Source organism: Indicator indicator, chromosome 11 (assembly GCF_027791375.1).
Source record: "Indicator indicator isolate 239-I01 chromosome 11, UM_Iind_1.1, whole genome shotgun sequence".
In the NCBI taxonomy this organism is placed as follows: Eukaryota; Metazoa; Chordata; class Aves; order Piciformes; family Indicatoridae; genus Indicator; species Indicator indicator.
The window spans coordinates 17,535,974-17,553,955 of record NC_072020.1 but is presented as its reverse complement, the minus strand read 5'-3'; the positions used below and the strand labels follow the sequence as shown (position 1 = coordinate 17,553,955).

The following is a 17,982-nucleotide window of genomic DNA, read 5'->3' as shown; positions in this document are numbered from 1 at the left end:
GTAGGATTTTCCCTTCTCATGAAAAGGAAGAGGAATTAGATCAACCATTGGTATTTCTCCAGCTGAAGAACAATAAATGAATAATGCAGAGAAAGCAGTGAATATAATTACTGCATCCTGAAGTTCAGCATGCTTTGGGATTTGGGGGTTTTTTGTTGGGTTTTGGTTTGGTTTTGCTTTTTAACCTTACTTTTCCTACCTGTTTATTTCATGTTTCTAGTGATAAAATAAGGAGAGATGGGAAACCCAGACAACACTGGAGATGCTTATGTTGCTGTGATTCGTCCCAAAAATACTGCCAGCCTCAATTCCCGGGAGTATCGAGCTAAATCCTATGAAGTAAAACTAGTTACATTTCTCTATTTGTTAATGTTAACAGTTACTTTCTCTTCTGCTATATGTCCCTAAGTGGCCAAGAAGGCCACCAGCATCCTGGCCTGGATCAGGAATAGCATGATCAGGGAAGCGATTGTCTCTCTGTACTCAGCACTGGGGAGGCCATACCTTGAGTGGTGGGTTCAGTTTTGGGCCCCTTACTCCAAGAAAGACATTGAGATGCTTGAGCAGGCCCAGAGAAGGGCAAGGAAGCTGAGGTAGGGTCTGGAGAACATGGCTGGTGAGGAGCAGCTGAGGGAACTGCAGTTGTTTAATCTGGAGACGAGGCTGAGGGGAGACTGCATTGCTTTCTATAACTCCTTGCAAGGAGGTTGGGGCCAGGTGGGGATTGGTCTCTTCTCCCTAGTAACAAGTGATAGGAGAGGAAATGGCCTCAAATTTAGGTTGGAGATTAGAAGAAACTTCTTGTCTGAAAGGGTTCTCAAAGCCTTTCAAAGCATGGGCTGCCCAGGGAGGTGGTTGAGTCCCCATGCCCGGACGTGTTCCCAAGAGGCAGAGATGTGGTGCTGAGGGACGTGGTTTAGCCCCAGCCTTAGAAGAGTTAGAGAGCAGTTGGACTGAGTGATCTTGAAGGTCTTTTCCAACCAATACCATTCTATGACTTCACCATCCAGCTCGTCCACATTCAGTGCTTCCCAATTTTGTTACTGCTTTTACAGTGGTACAATGAAGATTTTTTATTCAAGTGTTCTGTACTTGTTTCAGTTGTACTTAAACTCCTTTGTTTTCATTATTGTTTGAAAGATTTTGTTGCTTGAAGTTCCCATAGAAGGGCAAAAGAAAAAAAGGAAGAAAGTTTTGTTGGAAACTAAACTGCAGGGAGGCACTGAGATAACCCAGAGCATCTTGGATTTTGTATTGGAAACTACCAAACCAATTTCACCAGCCAATCAGGGTATTAAAGGTAAAAACTCTTTTTAATCTGATTTATTGTTGATAACTTTATAGAGATGGTTTACAAATTCAATGAGCATGGAAAGGTTATGCAAAAGTATGCAGCTAGTTTGAAAAAAAAAAGGGATGTTTTGAGGTTCATTTTAAAAAAAGGCAACTCTACAGCTAAATCTTTGATTTCCCTTTGTTTCCCTTTTCAGCTCTCTAGAATAGTTACTACTACACCTGTCCGCACTACTTCTTCACCTCAAATTGACATTTATTAGCTGAACTTCTGGTAAACCAGACTGAAATGGCTTTTTTCTCCCTAATTTCAGCTCAAACTTGAACTAATGAACCAATTGCTTCTAAAGCCAGCATTGTTCAGTGGACAACCTACATGAAAACTCTTCTGGCTACATCTCCTAGAGACAGAATTTGATCAGCACATTTCCTTTATTGCAACAACCTCACACTTGTGCTGACTAGAATTGTTTTAGCCAACGTATTTCATTTCCAGATTGGTCTGAACTACTGACTAAAGCACTTTTCTCTTTGCTGCATCCCTCATCTCTGCCTTGTAAGGCAGGTTATATTGATTTACAGGAAGGTTTTCAGTGGGAACAGGACAGTGCTAACAGATTAGAAAAGAAAAAGCTGGTAGCATGGTAAAATGTTGGGGGTGGCAATAATTTCAGTTGGATGGGTTTAATAAAGGTAGTTGAGCAGGAATCGTGCAATAACCTAATAGCATTAATACACATTGAGTAAAATGTAAGGTAAAATGCCTAATAAAGCAAAAACATGAATTTCATGCACAGTTTAGAGGGGTTTAAATGGACTCAGAGAGCCTAAGCATTAATATACACAGCTTAGTGTGGTTACTACTAAACTATGTAGCTGAGGCCAGAAAAGAAAACCAAATGCTTAGTTCTGTATGGGTGGAAGGGGAAGATAAGATGGAAAACACTGTGCTACCAGAACATCAATAAAGCACTGACTCTAAGATGGAATATAGCATGCTCTCAGATCAAACCCAATCTTGTTTAACTCAAAGAGAGGTGGTTTGGGGCAGGGGGGTGAATACTATGAAAAATCAGGAGTATAGGAAAATTGCTGTGAAAAAAGGGACAGAGTCCTGTTATTTTTTATGATCATAGATAGAACATCTTTATGCCCTTTATTTTCTCATACATTTCTTAGCTTGCTTAAGATTATAGCTCATAATTTTTTTTTCCCCTAGAAATTAAAAGGGCTGAACCTGACAAGATTTCAGGCAGCCAGCTCTAAGTTGTTTTGGTTTATTTTGTTGGTTAATTATTTGATTTTGTTTAATCCTGTGCTAGGAAAGCGTGTGGTATTAATGAAGAAGTTTCCTCTTGATGGAGAGAAGGCAGGCCAGGAGGCTTCACTTTACATTGTTCCAACTGTTGTGAAAGGTATTGCTGAGTATGAAATCTGAAGTTACATCCATGTTAGGGTTTATTAAGAATTTTTATGCATGTGCTATATTGCTTTTTCTGTATTTAAACATTCAAAGTTGCATTCAGGTGGAAGCTGATATCTGAATGCTTTAAAGCCTGACAAAGTTAATAATAAAGTAAAAACTCTGGGTTTAATGCATTGCCTTTGTATCTGTAAGGGTAGGACACTTTTAAAGCTGTATTTGTTCACTTGATTATATTTCAGAACATTGGAGTTTCCTGAATGCCAGTATAAGTCAGAGATTGTACTCAGAGCTCTTTACTCAGAGAAGAATGCTTATTGAAGTCTCTAAATTATTTTGCTTGAAGAAGGAATGGTGAATAAAGCCTTTTTAAGGCAAAGTAAATTGCTTGCCAGGAGCCCTCAACACAGGGACCTGATGGAGTGAGTCCAGAGGAGTCCATGAAAATGATCAGAGGGCTGGAGCACCTCTGCTACAAGGACAGGCTGAGGGAGCTGGGGTTGTTCAGCATGGAGAAGAGAAGGCTCCAGGCAGACCTAACAGCAGCCTGCCAGTACCTGAAGGGGCTACAAGAAGGCTGCAGGGGGACTGTTTGCAAAGGCCTGCAGGGACAGGACAAAGGGCAATGGTTTGAAACGAGAGCAGAGCATATTTAGATTGGATGTGAGGAACAAGTTTTGCACCATGAGGGTGCTGGAACACTGCAACAGGTTGCCATGGGGAGGTGGTTGAGGCACCATGCCTGGAGATATTCGAGGTCAGCTGGAGAAGGACCTGAGCAAGTTGGTCTAGTGGAGGATGTCCCTGCTGAGTGCAGGGGAGTTGGACTAGATGCCCTTTGGAGGTCTCTTCCAACCCAACCCATTCTATGATTCTATGAAAGTAATCTGAAGAAGAGCCTGCAGTTAAATGTCTGTGCTTTTGGGGAAGCTCCCGCATTTTTTCCTTACTGATAGGCCTTAAGCAGAAAAACCATTAAATCAATCCCACTGTGGTACTAATAACAATAGCCTCTTCTAGTTCTCTGTCCTAATATATGTTTTTTCTAGCAACAATATGCATTTAATAACAATTCTCAGATGAAGCTGATCTCACTGATGGAATAGTAACTGAACAGTGTTAAGATTTTTAAGGCTACTCTCTTGAGTTCTGAGCTGTTCTGTAAGGATTTAATGTCATTTCTGTCAATTAGCCTTTGGAGCAAAATGAGCTATTCCAGTCTAAAGTCAGTTGGGAATGTGTAACTCCAGAAGACAGAGAAGGCAAAGTAAGATTATTCTTATTCTCAATATGTCTTCAGAGTGTGTTTCCTCTTTCAGATAATACAAAATATGCATACACTCCTGGATGCCCCATCTTCTACTGTTTACAAGACATCATGAGGGTCTGCAGTGAATCCAGCACCCACTTTGCTACGCTTACTGCAAGGATGTTAATTGCCTTGGATAAGTAAGAAATACCATTGATGAAAACACATCAAAGCAGAAGTTAAACATTTGTAGATGTAGCATATGGGGGTTTCTAGCATTCTTGTGATTGAGAAGGAAATCATTGTGCTACCATGTGGTTTTCTTCATGGTTATCAGAAACTGAAGCTTTCACAACGTCTTTCTACATCTATTTAAAAGCCTTTAGCAAATCAGGAATGATGTGCTTCTCAGGATGTGCATGCTGATAGTAGTAATACTGAAAGTAAGTGGGATGGGGAACGTTGGTGTGCTTAAGTGCTTTGGTTACAACCAGTGTTACTCATACCTTAATTGATAATTTCCTTTCTTTGAGAGTTTGCATCTGCAGGAAATGTGTTTAAGCAAATATACTTGGTTAAAAAATGTCATATTTGGGGATTGATTTAGGGACATAAAATTGGCCAAGCACCTTCTTTACAGTAAGGAGAGTGAGACACTGGAATAGGTTGCCCAGGGTACCCTCTCCCTGGTCCAGGCCAGGCTGGATGAGGCCTTGAGCAAGCTGGGCTAGTGGAAGGTGTCCCTGCCCATGGCAGGCGGTTGGAACTGGATGATCTTCAAGGTCTCTTCCAACTCATACCAGGATTCTATGATAATGAAATATATTTATGATTATCATAGATGAATCCATTAGTGGACAGAAATGACCAAAATAGTCCTTTTCTACCTGAAAATTAATTCCTCTCCCATTCTGTCCTGCAGGTGGCTTGATGAACGGCACAGCCAGTCTCACTCCATCCCAGCTTTATTCAGACCATCTCCTCTGGAGAGAATTAAAACAAACGTCATAAACCCAGCCTATGCTATAGAACCTGGTCAGACAGAGAGCTCCTTACACATGGGTTACACTGCCCTGGAAATAAAGAGTAAAATGCTGGCACTGGAGAAAGCAGATGTGTGTATCTATAACCCTCTGTTTGGGTCTGACCTTCAATATACCAATAGGGTAAGAGCCGTATTTCCACTTTTATTTGTGAACCATAGATACAACTTTTCATTTTCCAGTTCACGTATTCATTTCTTTCTTTCTGGGTTTTCCAATTCTCACATTGAACATCATCCTCTTGAATTCTAAAGTGCTGCTATCATAACATTACTTTCAAGACAATACCTAGCCAAATCTCAGCAAGCTATTTTTCAGTTGTGTTTAAATTATGTCTTCACAGGTTGACAAAGTGGTAATAAATCCATACTTTGGCCTTGGAGCCCCAGACTATTCAAAGATTCAGATCCCTAAAAGAGAAAAGTGGCAACGTAGCATGAGCAGTGTCACAGAGGACAAGTATTTTGTTACTTTCCTTTCTCATTCATGGCTAACTTTGTTTTGTTGTACTTGGTAGACTTGGTCAGAATGAGGTTACTTTAGGGCTTTACTGTATAAATTCAGAGTTAAAAATTCTGTTTGCAGTACTAAGCATGACTAAGCACTGAAAGTCTGACTGCTGAAACACAACAGTTAAAGGATGGATCAAGAAAGATTTAACTCTATAAACATTAGAGAAGCATTTCTTAGCATAATGGACTGAAACACAGCTGTGCTTGACTGCTGCATGACTGAACTATTAATTGTATGAATACTGGCACATTTAGCTGCATGGGCTTCATTTTTATTCTTCGTGTAGTTTTAAAAAAACATTCTCAACTATTGAAATAGTTCTGAAGTGTCTTCTCCTCCCGTTTCCCCTTTGAACCCCTAGGGAACACCAGTGGGTAGATGATTTCCCTCTTCACCGCAGCGCCTGTGAAGGTGACTCTGATTTATTGAGCCATCTTCTGGATAAGAAGTTTTCCGTTAATCAGCTGGACAGTGACCACTGGGCACCCATCCATTATGCATGCTGGTGAGTCAGGTGGATGTAGTTCTGCCAATCCAATGCATTCCTAATAACAGAATCACAGAATTGTCAGTGTTGGGAGGGACCTCAAGGATCATCTAGTTCCATCCCCACTGCCATGGGCAGGGACACTTTCCACTAGATCAGGTTGCCCAGAGACACATCCAGCCTGGCCTTTAAAACATCCAGGGTTGGGGCTTCTACCAACCTCCCTGGGCAACCTGTTCCACCACCTTTATGGTGAAATACTTCTAACATGACTCTTCAGCTCTAATCCTTTCTGTCATTTATCATACAGGCTCAAAAAGGAGGAATAAAAAACCCTTTAGACATTTTAGACTTAGACTCCGATACATTTATAGATAAATTTATCTATTTTTACTTATTTAAACAAAAGTATAAACTATAATGTATTCTACTTTATTATATATGTGATATGATAATTTATACTTTTCATTCTTTAAGATGAGAGAAAATGGCCTCAAATTGCACCAGGGGAGGCATAAGATGGATATTAGAAGAAAATTCTTGACTGAAAGGGTTCTCAAAGCCTGGAATAGGCTCCCCAGGGAGGTGGTTGATTTCCCATCCCTGAAAGTGTTCCAAAGAGGCAGAGATGCGGTGTTGAGGGACATGGGTTAGCACCACCGTTGGTAGAGTTAAGGAATGGTTGGAGTTGATTATCTTCTAATCATCCAAGTTTCTTCTAATACCCAACCCAAATCTCCCCTGTGCAATTTGAGGCCATTTCCTCTCATCCTATCACTTGTTACTGGGAAGAAGAGACCAACCCTCACCTGTCGCAAACCTCCTTTTCAGGCAGCTGTTGAGAGCCAGGTCACCCCTTAGCCTCCTTTTCTCCAAATTCTCTTTTGAGGCAAGACTGAGTTGTTTTGCCATGACTCCATGGCAATTTGGGTAATTGCTCCAATTACCCAAACTTAGCTAGTTTAAAACAAGCTTCAGCATGTCTGTACTGAATCAAATCAGTGGTTGCCAAGGAAGTTCTGAACTCATCCTAATTTCTACACACTTAGTAATGTGCCACTATCTTTGCTGTCAGTTCAAAACTAAAAACTCTTGAGCATGGAAATCCACTTTTCTAGTTTTAGGACCGTCTGGGGAAAAAAATAGATTAGATTTACATTTGCTATTGCTATATCTGTTCTGCTTTAAACCTGTCTGCAGGTATGGAAAAGTCGAAGCCACTCGAATGCTGTTGGAGAAAGGGAAATGCAATCCAAATCTTTTGAATGGCCAACTTAGCTCTCCTCTTCATTTTGCTGCTGGAGGAGGACATGCTGAAATAGTACAAATTCTACTAAATCATCCAGAAATTGACAGAGTAAGTTCTGTTTGTTTATACAAAAAGCAGGGTTAGCAACAGTTTCTTGCTTGTGCATGTGGAATCTTTTGTGACCAGCTCCTTGTGTAAACACAAGGATCCTGTTGAGAGATTGCCAAAAAAAAGGTAGAATCATGGAATGCTTTGGGTTGGAAGGGACCTGAAAGATCGTTTAGTTCCAATCCTCTGCCATGGGCAGGGACACCTCCTACTAGACCAGCTTGCTCAAGGCCCCAAGCAACCTGCCTTTGAACACTGCCAGGCTTGAGCCTCCACAGCATCTCTGGACAACCTGTTCCAGTGCCTCACCAGCCTCATGGGCAAGAACTGCTTCCTCATGGCTCACTCAATCCAGTCATACCCTGTCGCTCCACACCTTTGTCATAAGTCCCTCTCCAGCTCTCCTGGAGGCTGCCTTAGGCTGCTCTAAGGTCTTCCCACAGCCTTCTCTTCTCTAGGCTGAACAACCTCAACTCTCTCAGCCTGTTTCCATAGCAGAGGTACACCAGCCCTCAGATCATCTCAGTGGTCTCCTATGGATGCTCTCTTAACAGTTCCATATCAATTTATGTTTGGGGGTTCCAGAGCTGGCGCCAGCACTGCAGGTGTGGTCTCAGCAGAGCAGAGGGGCAGAAACCCCTCCCTGCCCCTGCTGCCCACACTGCTTTGGATGCAGCCCAGCACAGGGTTGGTTTCTGGGCTGCCAGTACATGGTGACAGCTCATGTTGAGCTTCTCCTTACCCAGCACCCCCAAGTCCTTCTCCTCTACTCTGATCTCCATCCATTCTCCATCCAGCCTGCATTTGTGCTTGGAATTGCCCCAACCCAGGTACAGGACCTTCCTGAAGATTGTCTTGGGCCCACCTCTCCAGCCTGTCCAGGTCCCTCTGGATGCCATGGCTTCCCTCTTGTTTGTCAGCTGCATCACACAGACTTGCTGAAGGTGCCTCAATCCCACTGTCCATGTCAGCAACAAAGTGCTGAACATGCTAAACAAAAGTGCTCATAGTTAATTTTTTTCCGTTTCCTCTACTTTTCTCACATGGGATCAGGGATTTGGATTCTCTGAAGGAATGTGTAACTGCTGACTTGTCTGCAGTGACAGTCAGGTTGTGTTTCTGGTTCTGATTGCAGCACATTATTGATCAGCAAGGAAGATCCCCACTGAATGTCTGTGAAGAGAACAAACAAAACGAGTGGGAAGAAACTGCCAAACTGTTGAAGGAAGCCATAAATAAACCTGTAAGAGTATCTTTTCTTCATAGGTTAAAGTTTAGGTTTCATTTACACATGTAGAAGAGCTGTGGTCATCTCTGACTGATACTGGAAGTGTGCAGTAGACAAATTAGTGTCAATATTGACACACATTTTGCCTCTAAATATTTCTGGGTGCTTATTGCTCAAGAAATACCTGCAATGCCTTAAATGTGATGCTTTCATGTGGTTTCGTTGTAGAAGCATCACATCAACCATTGGTTGGGGTTTTTTTTGAGCATACAACCAGTAGCTTTCTCTGGTCCTCTCATCCTGAGGTAGATTGAAAATTAGCCAAATGATATCAGTCAGCTTAGTTCTTGGACTTCAGGTGCATCTTGGATCTCTTTAGGAAGGCTGCAGTAAATCTGTCAGGTTTTGATGGTTTTGATGAAATTTCACTCTATGGGAATGAATCTTCTAAAAGAATTAAGGAATTAACCTCTCTTAGGGCTTTTATGCAGTTGATCAAATAGCAGCAGGTATGTGTCTGTTGACTCAAAAAAACTTAATTCAGACATTTGAAGTAAATTTCCCAGCATAATAGGTGATACTTATTACAATTACTTACTGCAATAAAATTAATACATGAAAATTAAAAATAATATTAATAGAAAGGACTGCAGGAGTCACAGTGACTACGGCAGCAAAGGCAGACTGATCCTTTTCATTCCAGCCTTTTGCAGCCAGTTGACATTTTCTAAGGCATTAATCTTTTTTTCCCCCAGTTTTTCATATTGATGTCTCAGTTCTTGATTTGAAGGAGGTAAATAACAAATTCCTGCAATTTTTTTTTTCTTCAAGCAGCTGGAGAGATGAACACAAGAACTGTCATTGATTTAGTGTGTATTATTTGTGTGTATTATTTGTGTGTATTATTAATTGTGAATTCTTGTGTATTTTTTAAGCACCTGGTTTAAGTTTGAAGTTAGCTTTCAGGAGGCATATTTTGGGCCCACATAATTGAGTGAAAACTAGGGATTCTGAAGGGGAAAAATAATTTCTTAGTAGTAATAGTGAAGAAATGCTAAAAGATCTTGGTGAGATTGTATTGGGATCTGTGGAAAGGGTGGTTCTTACCTCTGAAAAGTCAGTCTTTTTAGTACCGATTAATTGAGGGGAATAATTAATATCCTGGCAGGAAGAGTGAGGTGGACATTGCAGAGTATTGCATAGGCAGCTGAGCCCAAGTTAGGAAAACTTTAAATGCCTGCGTGCCTTTGAGTTCAACAGAAGTGAAGTCCTCAAAACATCAGTAAGATATTTCTGGTAGTTATTGTGATGAAAGCAGAGTGTTAAGAGCTTGCATAAGACATGAACCAAGCAGTTCTGACAAACACTAAAGGTGTAAGAATTCTGCAGTGGTATTTCACTGAACAGTGTGGATGGTACTGAATTATGGGAACATTGCTTTCCTCATCAGAATAATAGGATGGCTTGGGTTTGGAAGGGACCTCCAAAGGTCATGTAGTCTAACCTCCCTGCAGTCAGCAGGGGCATCCTTCCCTAGAGCAGCTTGCTCATAGCCTTCTGCAGCCTGACCCTGAACATCTCCACCTCCCTGGCCACCTGTTGCAGTGTTCCAGCACCCGCATAGTGCAGAACTTGTTCCTCACATCCAACCTAAATCTGCTGCCATTCAAACAATTGCCCCTCATCCTGTCACTGTAGGCCTTTGCAAACAGCCCCTCTGCAACCTTCTTGTAGCCCCCTTCAGGTACTGGAAGCACCAAGAGAAAGGATTTCAACCAGCTCTCTGTTTGCTCTGTTTAAATTGGAATGCAGTATGAAAAGGCACGAATTTATCGTATGGATGGGTCGTATCGCTCCGTTGAGTTGAAGCATGGAAACAACACCACTGTCCAGCAGATCATGGAGGGGATGCGTTTGTCTCAAGAAACTCAGCAGTACTTCACTATCTGGATCTGTTCGGAGAACCTCAGTAAGTAACAAGGAAGATGACACGATTATAGAATAACTTTGGTTGGAAAAGACCTTCAGGATCATTGAGTCCAATCACTCTGTAACTCTGCCAAGGCTGGTGCTAAACCACGGCCCTCAGGACATTCAAAGATGTGCATCTTTGAAACATCTCCAGGGTTAAAAATTTAACCACCTCCCTAGGCAGCCTGTCCCAGGCTTTGAGAACCCTTGCAGGCAAGAAGTTTCCTCTAATACCTAACCTAAACCTCCCCTGGTGCAACTTGAGGCTATTTCCTCTTGTCCTGTCACTTGTTACTGGGGAGAAGAGACCAACCCCCACCTGGCTCCTTTCAGTGAGCTGTAAAGAGCCAGAAGGTCTCCCTCAGCCTTTCTCCAGACTAAAGAGAGTCCATCTTGGTATTCCATTATTTTTTTTTAATAAAACTTCACTCTTGAGAAGCTGAAAAATAACAAAAGTGCATCAAATGTGCATTTATTGAGCTCATGCTGAGAATTTTGCCAAGAAGTTAACAGTTTCAGAACCTTTTTTGGATAGCAGTGTAGAAAAGAGGGGAAAAATGCTTGTTCATGAGTCCTCAGCTTCAGATACTCTAGTTTTGGTGCAAAATTTCATTGTCTGTCTCTGCTTAGCTGGTTATTTTCTGTTTGTTTATTTATTTATTTAGAAACAAAACCCTGTGCTTTTTGGTGGGTCTTTTTTGTTTGTTTGTTTTGTTTTTCCCAGGCCTGCAACTGAAGCCATATCACAAGCCTCTGCAGCATATTCGAGACTGGCCTGAAATATTCACTGAACTGACAAACTTGGATCCTCAAAGGGAAACTTCACAGCTTTTCCTGAGAAGAGATGTTAGACTTCCGTTGGAAATAGAGAAAAAGGTCTGCACTGGGACATGATAGCATGAAGTTGTGGTCAGAGGCAGAAGACTCAGTGTGTTTAATCATAAAATCACAGCCTGGTTTGGGTTGGGAGGGACCGTCAAGATTGTCTAGTTCCATGGGCAGGGACACCTCCCACTAGACCAGCTTGCTCAAGTTCCCATCCAACCCATCTGTGAACACTGCAAAGTATGGAGCCTCCACAACTTCACAAGTTCACTGGATAAGTAGGGGACTTAATTTTTGCTGTCTTCTTCTGTTTTAGAGAACAACTGAAAATCAGTGGTTCACTTTTGGTAAAGAGCTGTGTGGGAGCTTTGGTGTTGAAGTCAAGAAGGTGCTTTGGTCCAACCATCTTGCAGTCAGTAGGGGCATCCTCCACTAGAGCAGCTTACTCAGAGCCTTCTCCAGCCTCACCTTGAATATCTCCAGGTTATGGGGCCTCAACTGCTTCACTGAGAAACCTGTTGCAGTGTTCCAGCACCCTCACAGTGCAGAACTTCTTCCTCACATCCAATCTAAATCTGCTCTGCTCTCATTTCAAACCATTGCCCTTTGTCCTGTCACTGCAGGCCTTTGCAAACAGTCCCTCTGCAGCCTTATTGTAGCCCCCTTTAGGTACTGGCAGGCTGCTGTTAGGTCTGCCTGGAGCCTTCTCTTCTGCAGGCTGAACACCCCCAGCTCCCTCAGCCTGTCCCCACAGCAGAGCTGCTCCAGCCCACCCAGCATTTTCAGGGCCGCCTTCTGGACCCTCTCCATCAGGTCCATGTCCTTCCTTGAGCTGAGGTCTCTAGCGCTGGACACAGCACTGCAGGTGAGGTCTGAGCAGAGAGAGGGGCAGGATCTCCCTCTCCATTTCTGGCCACGCTGCTCTTGATGCAGCCCAGGCTGCCGTTGGCCTTTTCTCATTCTCATGATCCCAGCCTGCACTGATATCTAGAATTGCCCTGACCTAGGTGCAGGACCTTGCACTTTGCCTCATTGAACATCATGAGATTCTCCTCAGCAACCTCTCCAGCCTGACCAGCTCCCTCTGGATGGCTCCGTCCCATCCTTCAGACGTAACCAACCACACCACTTCTTCTTTGTCTCTGAGCAACATGATCTAGTGTGAGTTGTACCTGTCCATGGCAGGGGGGGTGGAACTAGATGATCCTTGAGGTCCCTTCCAACCCTAGCAATTCTATGATTCTATGATTCCTAGCTTGGTATCATGATGAAAATACCTCTTCCTTTTTTTTCCTATTACAAAGCATCCCTAAAATGTTCACTTCTGTCAGGGTCACACCTTTCCCTCTGCCCTCGAATTGATGAGGAACTGTATTTATAGTTTCTAAACTCGTTTTCTGCTCCACAGAAATCATTCTTTAAATCTCTCTTCACAGATTGAGGATCCTTTGGCTATCCTGATCCTTTTTGATGAAGCCAGATACAATTTGCTGAAAGGTTTCTATACATCACCTGATGCCAAGCTGATCACACTGGCAAGTCTGCTTCTACAAATAGTCTATGGAAATTATGAGAGCAAGAAACATAAACAGGGCTTTCTAAAGTAAGTATGTGTGGTTAAATCTTAAACTTATGGCTACAGATTAAGTATTTTTAGCTAAAACTTTCTGTGGAAGTCTTGAATTTTAGGTATGTTGTGTTTGTTCTTTTTCCCCATCCCTGAGCTGTAGTTCAGAGTAATCCCGTAACCCTTGTAGCATTAAGAGAAGATGGATGAGAGGGCTGGAAAAAGATGACTCTGAGTTTTTGCAATGCCAGGCAGAGGGACAGAGGTTCTATATTCTGGAAGTCTGCATTGAGATGCAGGAACACCAAAATGAGTAAAACTCTTCATGTGAATGAAGGGGTTTGGCACAACTGAGCCTTTGGACAACGCTGAGGAAGCCTCTTACTGTTTCCAGTCAAACAACCTGTGGGACTGGCTTTCCTCCCTCTTTGAAGAGGACAGACCATGCAAGGAGATGATTTCTGTTCTCTCATTTGGATGTCCTCTGCTACACTGAACAACAAATAGAGCACCAGTTCCTTTTCCCTCCCCTCTGCTTGCCAGCACAATCTGGGACCTGCCTTTTCCTCCCACATCCATTTCTATAGCACTCAGTACACCAGGATTCCAGTCCTTTGTTTTGTGTATCTTCACCCTTTCCCACCTCCACCTCTACTCATTCATGTCACAGCAGCTGTGCTTGTTATTGTTCAGGCAGGCAAAAGGATTTTATGTGGATTTTTGGGGTAATTGATGTAAATGTTTATTAAGAGTGGTCATTTCACCCATATATCCAGGCTGTTGTTTGTATGAGAATATCCCTGATCTTAAAGACACAAACTGACAGGCTTCCTTCTTGCTCCTTACTTTGTTTAGTGAGGAAAATATGTTTTTTGTCTTTTGTTTTTCTTTTAGTGAAGAAAATCTTAAATCTATAGTACCAATCACTAAGCTAAAAAGCAAAGCTCCTCACTGGACAAACAGGATACTTCATGAATACAAGGTGAGAGAAATAATCAAATGGTGGAAAAAGGGATCCTTAACATCTTAAACGTATTTGGATTGTTTGGGTGTCACTTAATGAAGAAAAGTGGTGGTATGGAAAGCTGGAAATTTGTATGTCCTGAATTTTGGTTGAAACAATGGGGTTTTTTCCTTGTCCAATGAGAGTTGGTCTGTATGTTAGAAGTAAATACAAGGATCACCTGATCAGTTACCTTCAGTGTGTATTGGGGATGCTGTAGTTCTGACATACATGCTCTGACTTGGGTTTTGACATCTGCTTAAGGGATGATCACAACAATGGTAGGGGTTGGAAGGGACCTCCAGAGATCATCCAGTCCAACCCCCCTGCCAGAGCAGGATCAGCTAGGGCAGGTGACACAGAAATGCATCCAGGTGAGTTTTGAATCCCTCTAGAAAAAGAGACTCCACAGTAACTGTTGGCACTGGAGCAGGCTGCCCAGAGAGGTTGTGGAGTCTCTTTCTCTAAAGACATTCCAAACCTGCCTAGACACATTCCTGTGTGACCTGCTCTAGGTGATCCTGCTATGGCAGGAGGGTTGAACTGGATGATCTCTGGAGGTCCCTTCCAACCCCTACCATAATTCCATGATTCTGCCTCAGTCTCTTTTGGCATTTGAGCCTTTCCGTGGCTGTAGAGTTCTGATGTTGCTGGGAAAGCCCTTTTGGAATGCTCATTTAGTGGCAATTGCAGTAAACAGTGGATGTTCTTCAAATGACAATTATTGGGAGGAGTTGTTTACTGCCATTGTTGCTTTGTTTGCAGAACCTCAGCACCAGTGAAGGTGTAAGTAAAGAGATGCATCACCTGCAGCGCATGTTCCTGCAGAACTGCTGGGAAATTCCTACTTATGGAGCAGCTTTTTTCACGGGACAGATATTCACCAAAGCAAGTTCAAGTAGCCATAAAGTCATCAAAGTCTACGTAGGAGTGAATGTAAAAGGGCTGCACCTCCTCAACATGGAAACGAAGGTCGGCTTCAGTGAACTGCCAGGGATAACTCTTATGCTTCATTCTGGTCTCTGGAATTCTTAGTGTCATTACCTTAAGGGTCTGTTCCAACCTTAATGATTTCTCTGTTCCATGATTTCTCATCTATGGTTCTATGATTTCTGATCCAACTCTTTAGTTAAATTTGACTGTGAAGGCTTCCAAGACCTTAAGATCTTTATAAAACACTTGTATCTCTCTACTTCCCTACATCATAGGCTACAACTAGATTGTGGAATATGCTGTTCTCCATCAGAATTCTAAGTGAGCAAAGGAAAATTCAGTTTGTAAGTATGGAGAAGGACATCTTCTAAGTGACAGGTTCCTACTTTTCATTGCAGGCTTTACTCCTCAGCCTGAGGTATGGTTGTTTTATGTGGCAGTTGGGAGATGGAGATACATGTTTTCAAATCCACAGTCTGGAAAACAAAATGAGCTTTATTGTGCATACCAAACAGGTAAGGGTTGTCATTTTTCATCCTTCACAGAATCATAAACTGGTTTGGGTTGGAAAGGACTTTCAAGATCATCTAGTTCCAACCCCCTGCCATGAGCAGGGACACCTCCTACTAGACCAACTTGCTGAAGGCCCCATCCAACCTGCCTTTGAACACTGCCAGGCTTGCAGCCTTCACAGCTTCTCAGGGCAACCTGTTCCAGTGCCTCACCACCCTCATGGGCAAGAATTGCTTCCTAATATCTCATTTCAGTCCAGCTTCTTCCAGTCTGGAGCCATTACCCCTTGTCCTGTCACTCCATGCCTCTACATACAAAGTCCCTCTCCAGCACTCCTGGAGGCCCCCTTCAAATGCTAGAAGGCTGCTCTAAGGTCTCTATGGAGTCTTGCTCACGTTTGTGGATGCCTGGTGAGAAATGCTTGCTGTCCCTTTAGTCTGTCTCAGTGGCAATGTGCTGCACTGTTATGTGTGGTGACAGAATGGCAGCTCTGAGTCTCTTGCATATTTGAAGAGCAGCTGGTTTTGATTCTTGTGTATTAAGAAAAACGAAGTTATAAGCTATTAAGGGAAGATAATTTATAGGGCAAGTGAGAAACATGTTCTGATAGCTGAGCAAACTCCAGGTTTTCCACATTCCTAAAAGGATATAGCTTTTAACTGACTATATTAATCTCCTTGCAGCTGTCATATTCCCTGATTGTGTTATCCTTCTGAAAAGCTGACATTTCTTTACCCTTTCTGCAGGCAGGCCTTGTCATAAAGCTTCTGATGAAATTAAATGGCCAGCTAATGCCTGCTGAAAGAAATGAGTGATGGAAACGAACAAGAGCTCTGACACAGCATCTGATGGCTAAGCAAAAAAACTTCATCACGGAAGACTTCCACGTAGGTGAATTTTCCACAAGAGAAAGGTCCATTTGTACAGTTTTGTACCTTTGTACAGAAGCTGCATGGTTTATTTTTTTAAGAAAGCTCTACAGCACATCTATTATTTTTATAAGTATTTTTGTCTTTCCTGTATAAGCTATCATAGGGCTCGAGCTTAACCAGTGAAGCCAATGAAATGTCAATGGTTTAGCAAGCTGGACGAAGCTTGGAGGCTTTTGTTCCCAGAGGGGCTACCAGTGCCATTAAGCAAGTCTCAACTGACCTCTTGACCTTTGCTGGGACATGGAGGAGGTTGTGGTTGTTACAGGATTTTGTAGACACACTTTATATTTAAGATACTGTTGAGAAGTAGGCTTAAAAGAGCAGTTAGACCTTTGAGCTACTACCTTTGATAAACTCTTTTTATGTGGTTTCTGACAAACGTTAGAGCTGGCTTTATTTTTACTCTTAACTTTCTCCTACTTTGTATTTATTCTAAGATATTGCATGAGGATGTCAAAAGGGAAATACTTTAGAAGCCATATGAAATGTTTAGCATGCTTGGGGTTCAAAAAATGAATGGGTTTTTAACTTCTGCTGTGCAATATAAAAGGTGTATATGGAGGAGGGGGAGATACAGATTTACAAATGAATCTTAACTCAGAGGACTTCAGAAAGCTGAATAAATCCCACCCTGGATTGCAACACATGTGCAGTGACCAAAACTCATGTAGGAGGTACTAAGTTATTCCTGTTCAACTCATTTTATGACTGATTACTTCAGTTTCTCCAGGCTGCAAAGAGTGCAGGAATGAAGGCTGATATTGCAAGGAAGTCAGAGACAGTTTGAAAGCTACTCTGCCTGCCTTTCACAGAGTCAGCATTAGGTCCCGGGTGTCAGACAAGACCCTACATCCAATCTGAAACATACTTGTCCATCAGAGCAGTATCCAGGAGATAAACATCAAACATTTTGGGTTGTATTTTCAGGGTTTTAAGTGCACTTGATGATTTCTTCCATGTGAACTGCATGCTAAACCAGTGTGCAATATTTTGTAAAGAAGTTTTAAAATAAATTTAAAAAAAAAAGAAAAAAATCAGCACTTGCCTCAAGTTTTCAAAGGAAAGTTCAAAATGAATGTGCTGTTTGTGTAGGAACTCTACTCATACCTTACTACTAGTAAGTGCAGTTCAACAAATGATAGTAGTTAAAAGTGACCAGAAGACTTATATTTTGTAATCTTCTTAGCAAGCTCTACTTTTTCTACTTAACCATCATGGCATAAATACCAGTAAATCTTTATGGACACTTAGGTTTTCTTTAAGGTAAATAATGCAGCAATCAGGTCTGTCTTTGTGCATGCTTGCCATCACCTGGCACTGCTATCAGAAATACACTTCTCTACATAGCACTTTGTCAGGAAAAAAGGTTAAAATGTCTGTCAGCTACATATTTAACAATACTATTAATAATCTGCCTTACTGCTGTATAATTTCTGCTAAATTCTTATTTATTACTACATAATAAATTGTTTGCAATGAGTCACGTTTCTTGGTTTGCACAGAATAATAGAATGGTTCTGGCTGGAAAAGACCTTTAAGGTCATTGCGTCCAACCCTTCTCTAACTCTGCCAAGGCCGGGGCTAAACCATGACAGCACCACATCTCTGCCTCATTGAACCACCTCCAGGGGTGGGGCTTCAACCA

At 42.1% G+C, this 17,982-nt stretch overlaps 1 protein-coding gene across 2 annotated transcripts; it reads left to right on the top strand.

The window, feature by feature from the left end:
• Positions 1-237: 237 nt before the first annotated feature.
• On the top strand, positions 238-17,756 carry KRIT1 (KRIT1 ankyrin repeat containing). 2 transcript variants are annotated; one of them, XM_054384722.1, is made up of 16 exons: positions 238-339; positions 1,141-1,300; positions 2,616-2,708; positions 4,036-4,165; positions 4,888-5,131; positions 5,352-5,467; positions 5,883-6,026; positions 7,209-7,365; positions 8,501-8,608; positions 10,406-10,562; positions 11,289-11,440; positions 12,826-12,992; positions 13,851-13,938; positions 14,725-14,931; positions 15,291-15,407; positions 16,152-17,756. In XM_054384722.1, exons 1-16 carry the CDS (start codon positions 238-240, stop codon positions 16,218-16,220), a joined length of 2,211 nt encoding a protein of 736 aa, XP_054240697.1. In that variant the 3' UTR covers positions 16,221-17,756. The 2 variants fall into 2 exon arrangements, with proteins under 2 accessions (XP_054240697.1, XP_054240698.1); XM_054384723.1 differs by lacking the exon at positions 5,883-6,026.
• Positions 17,757-17,982: the final 226 nt, after the last annotated feature.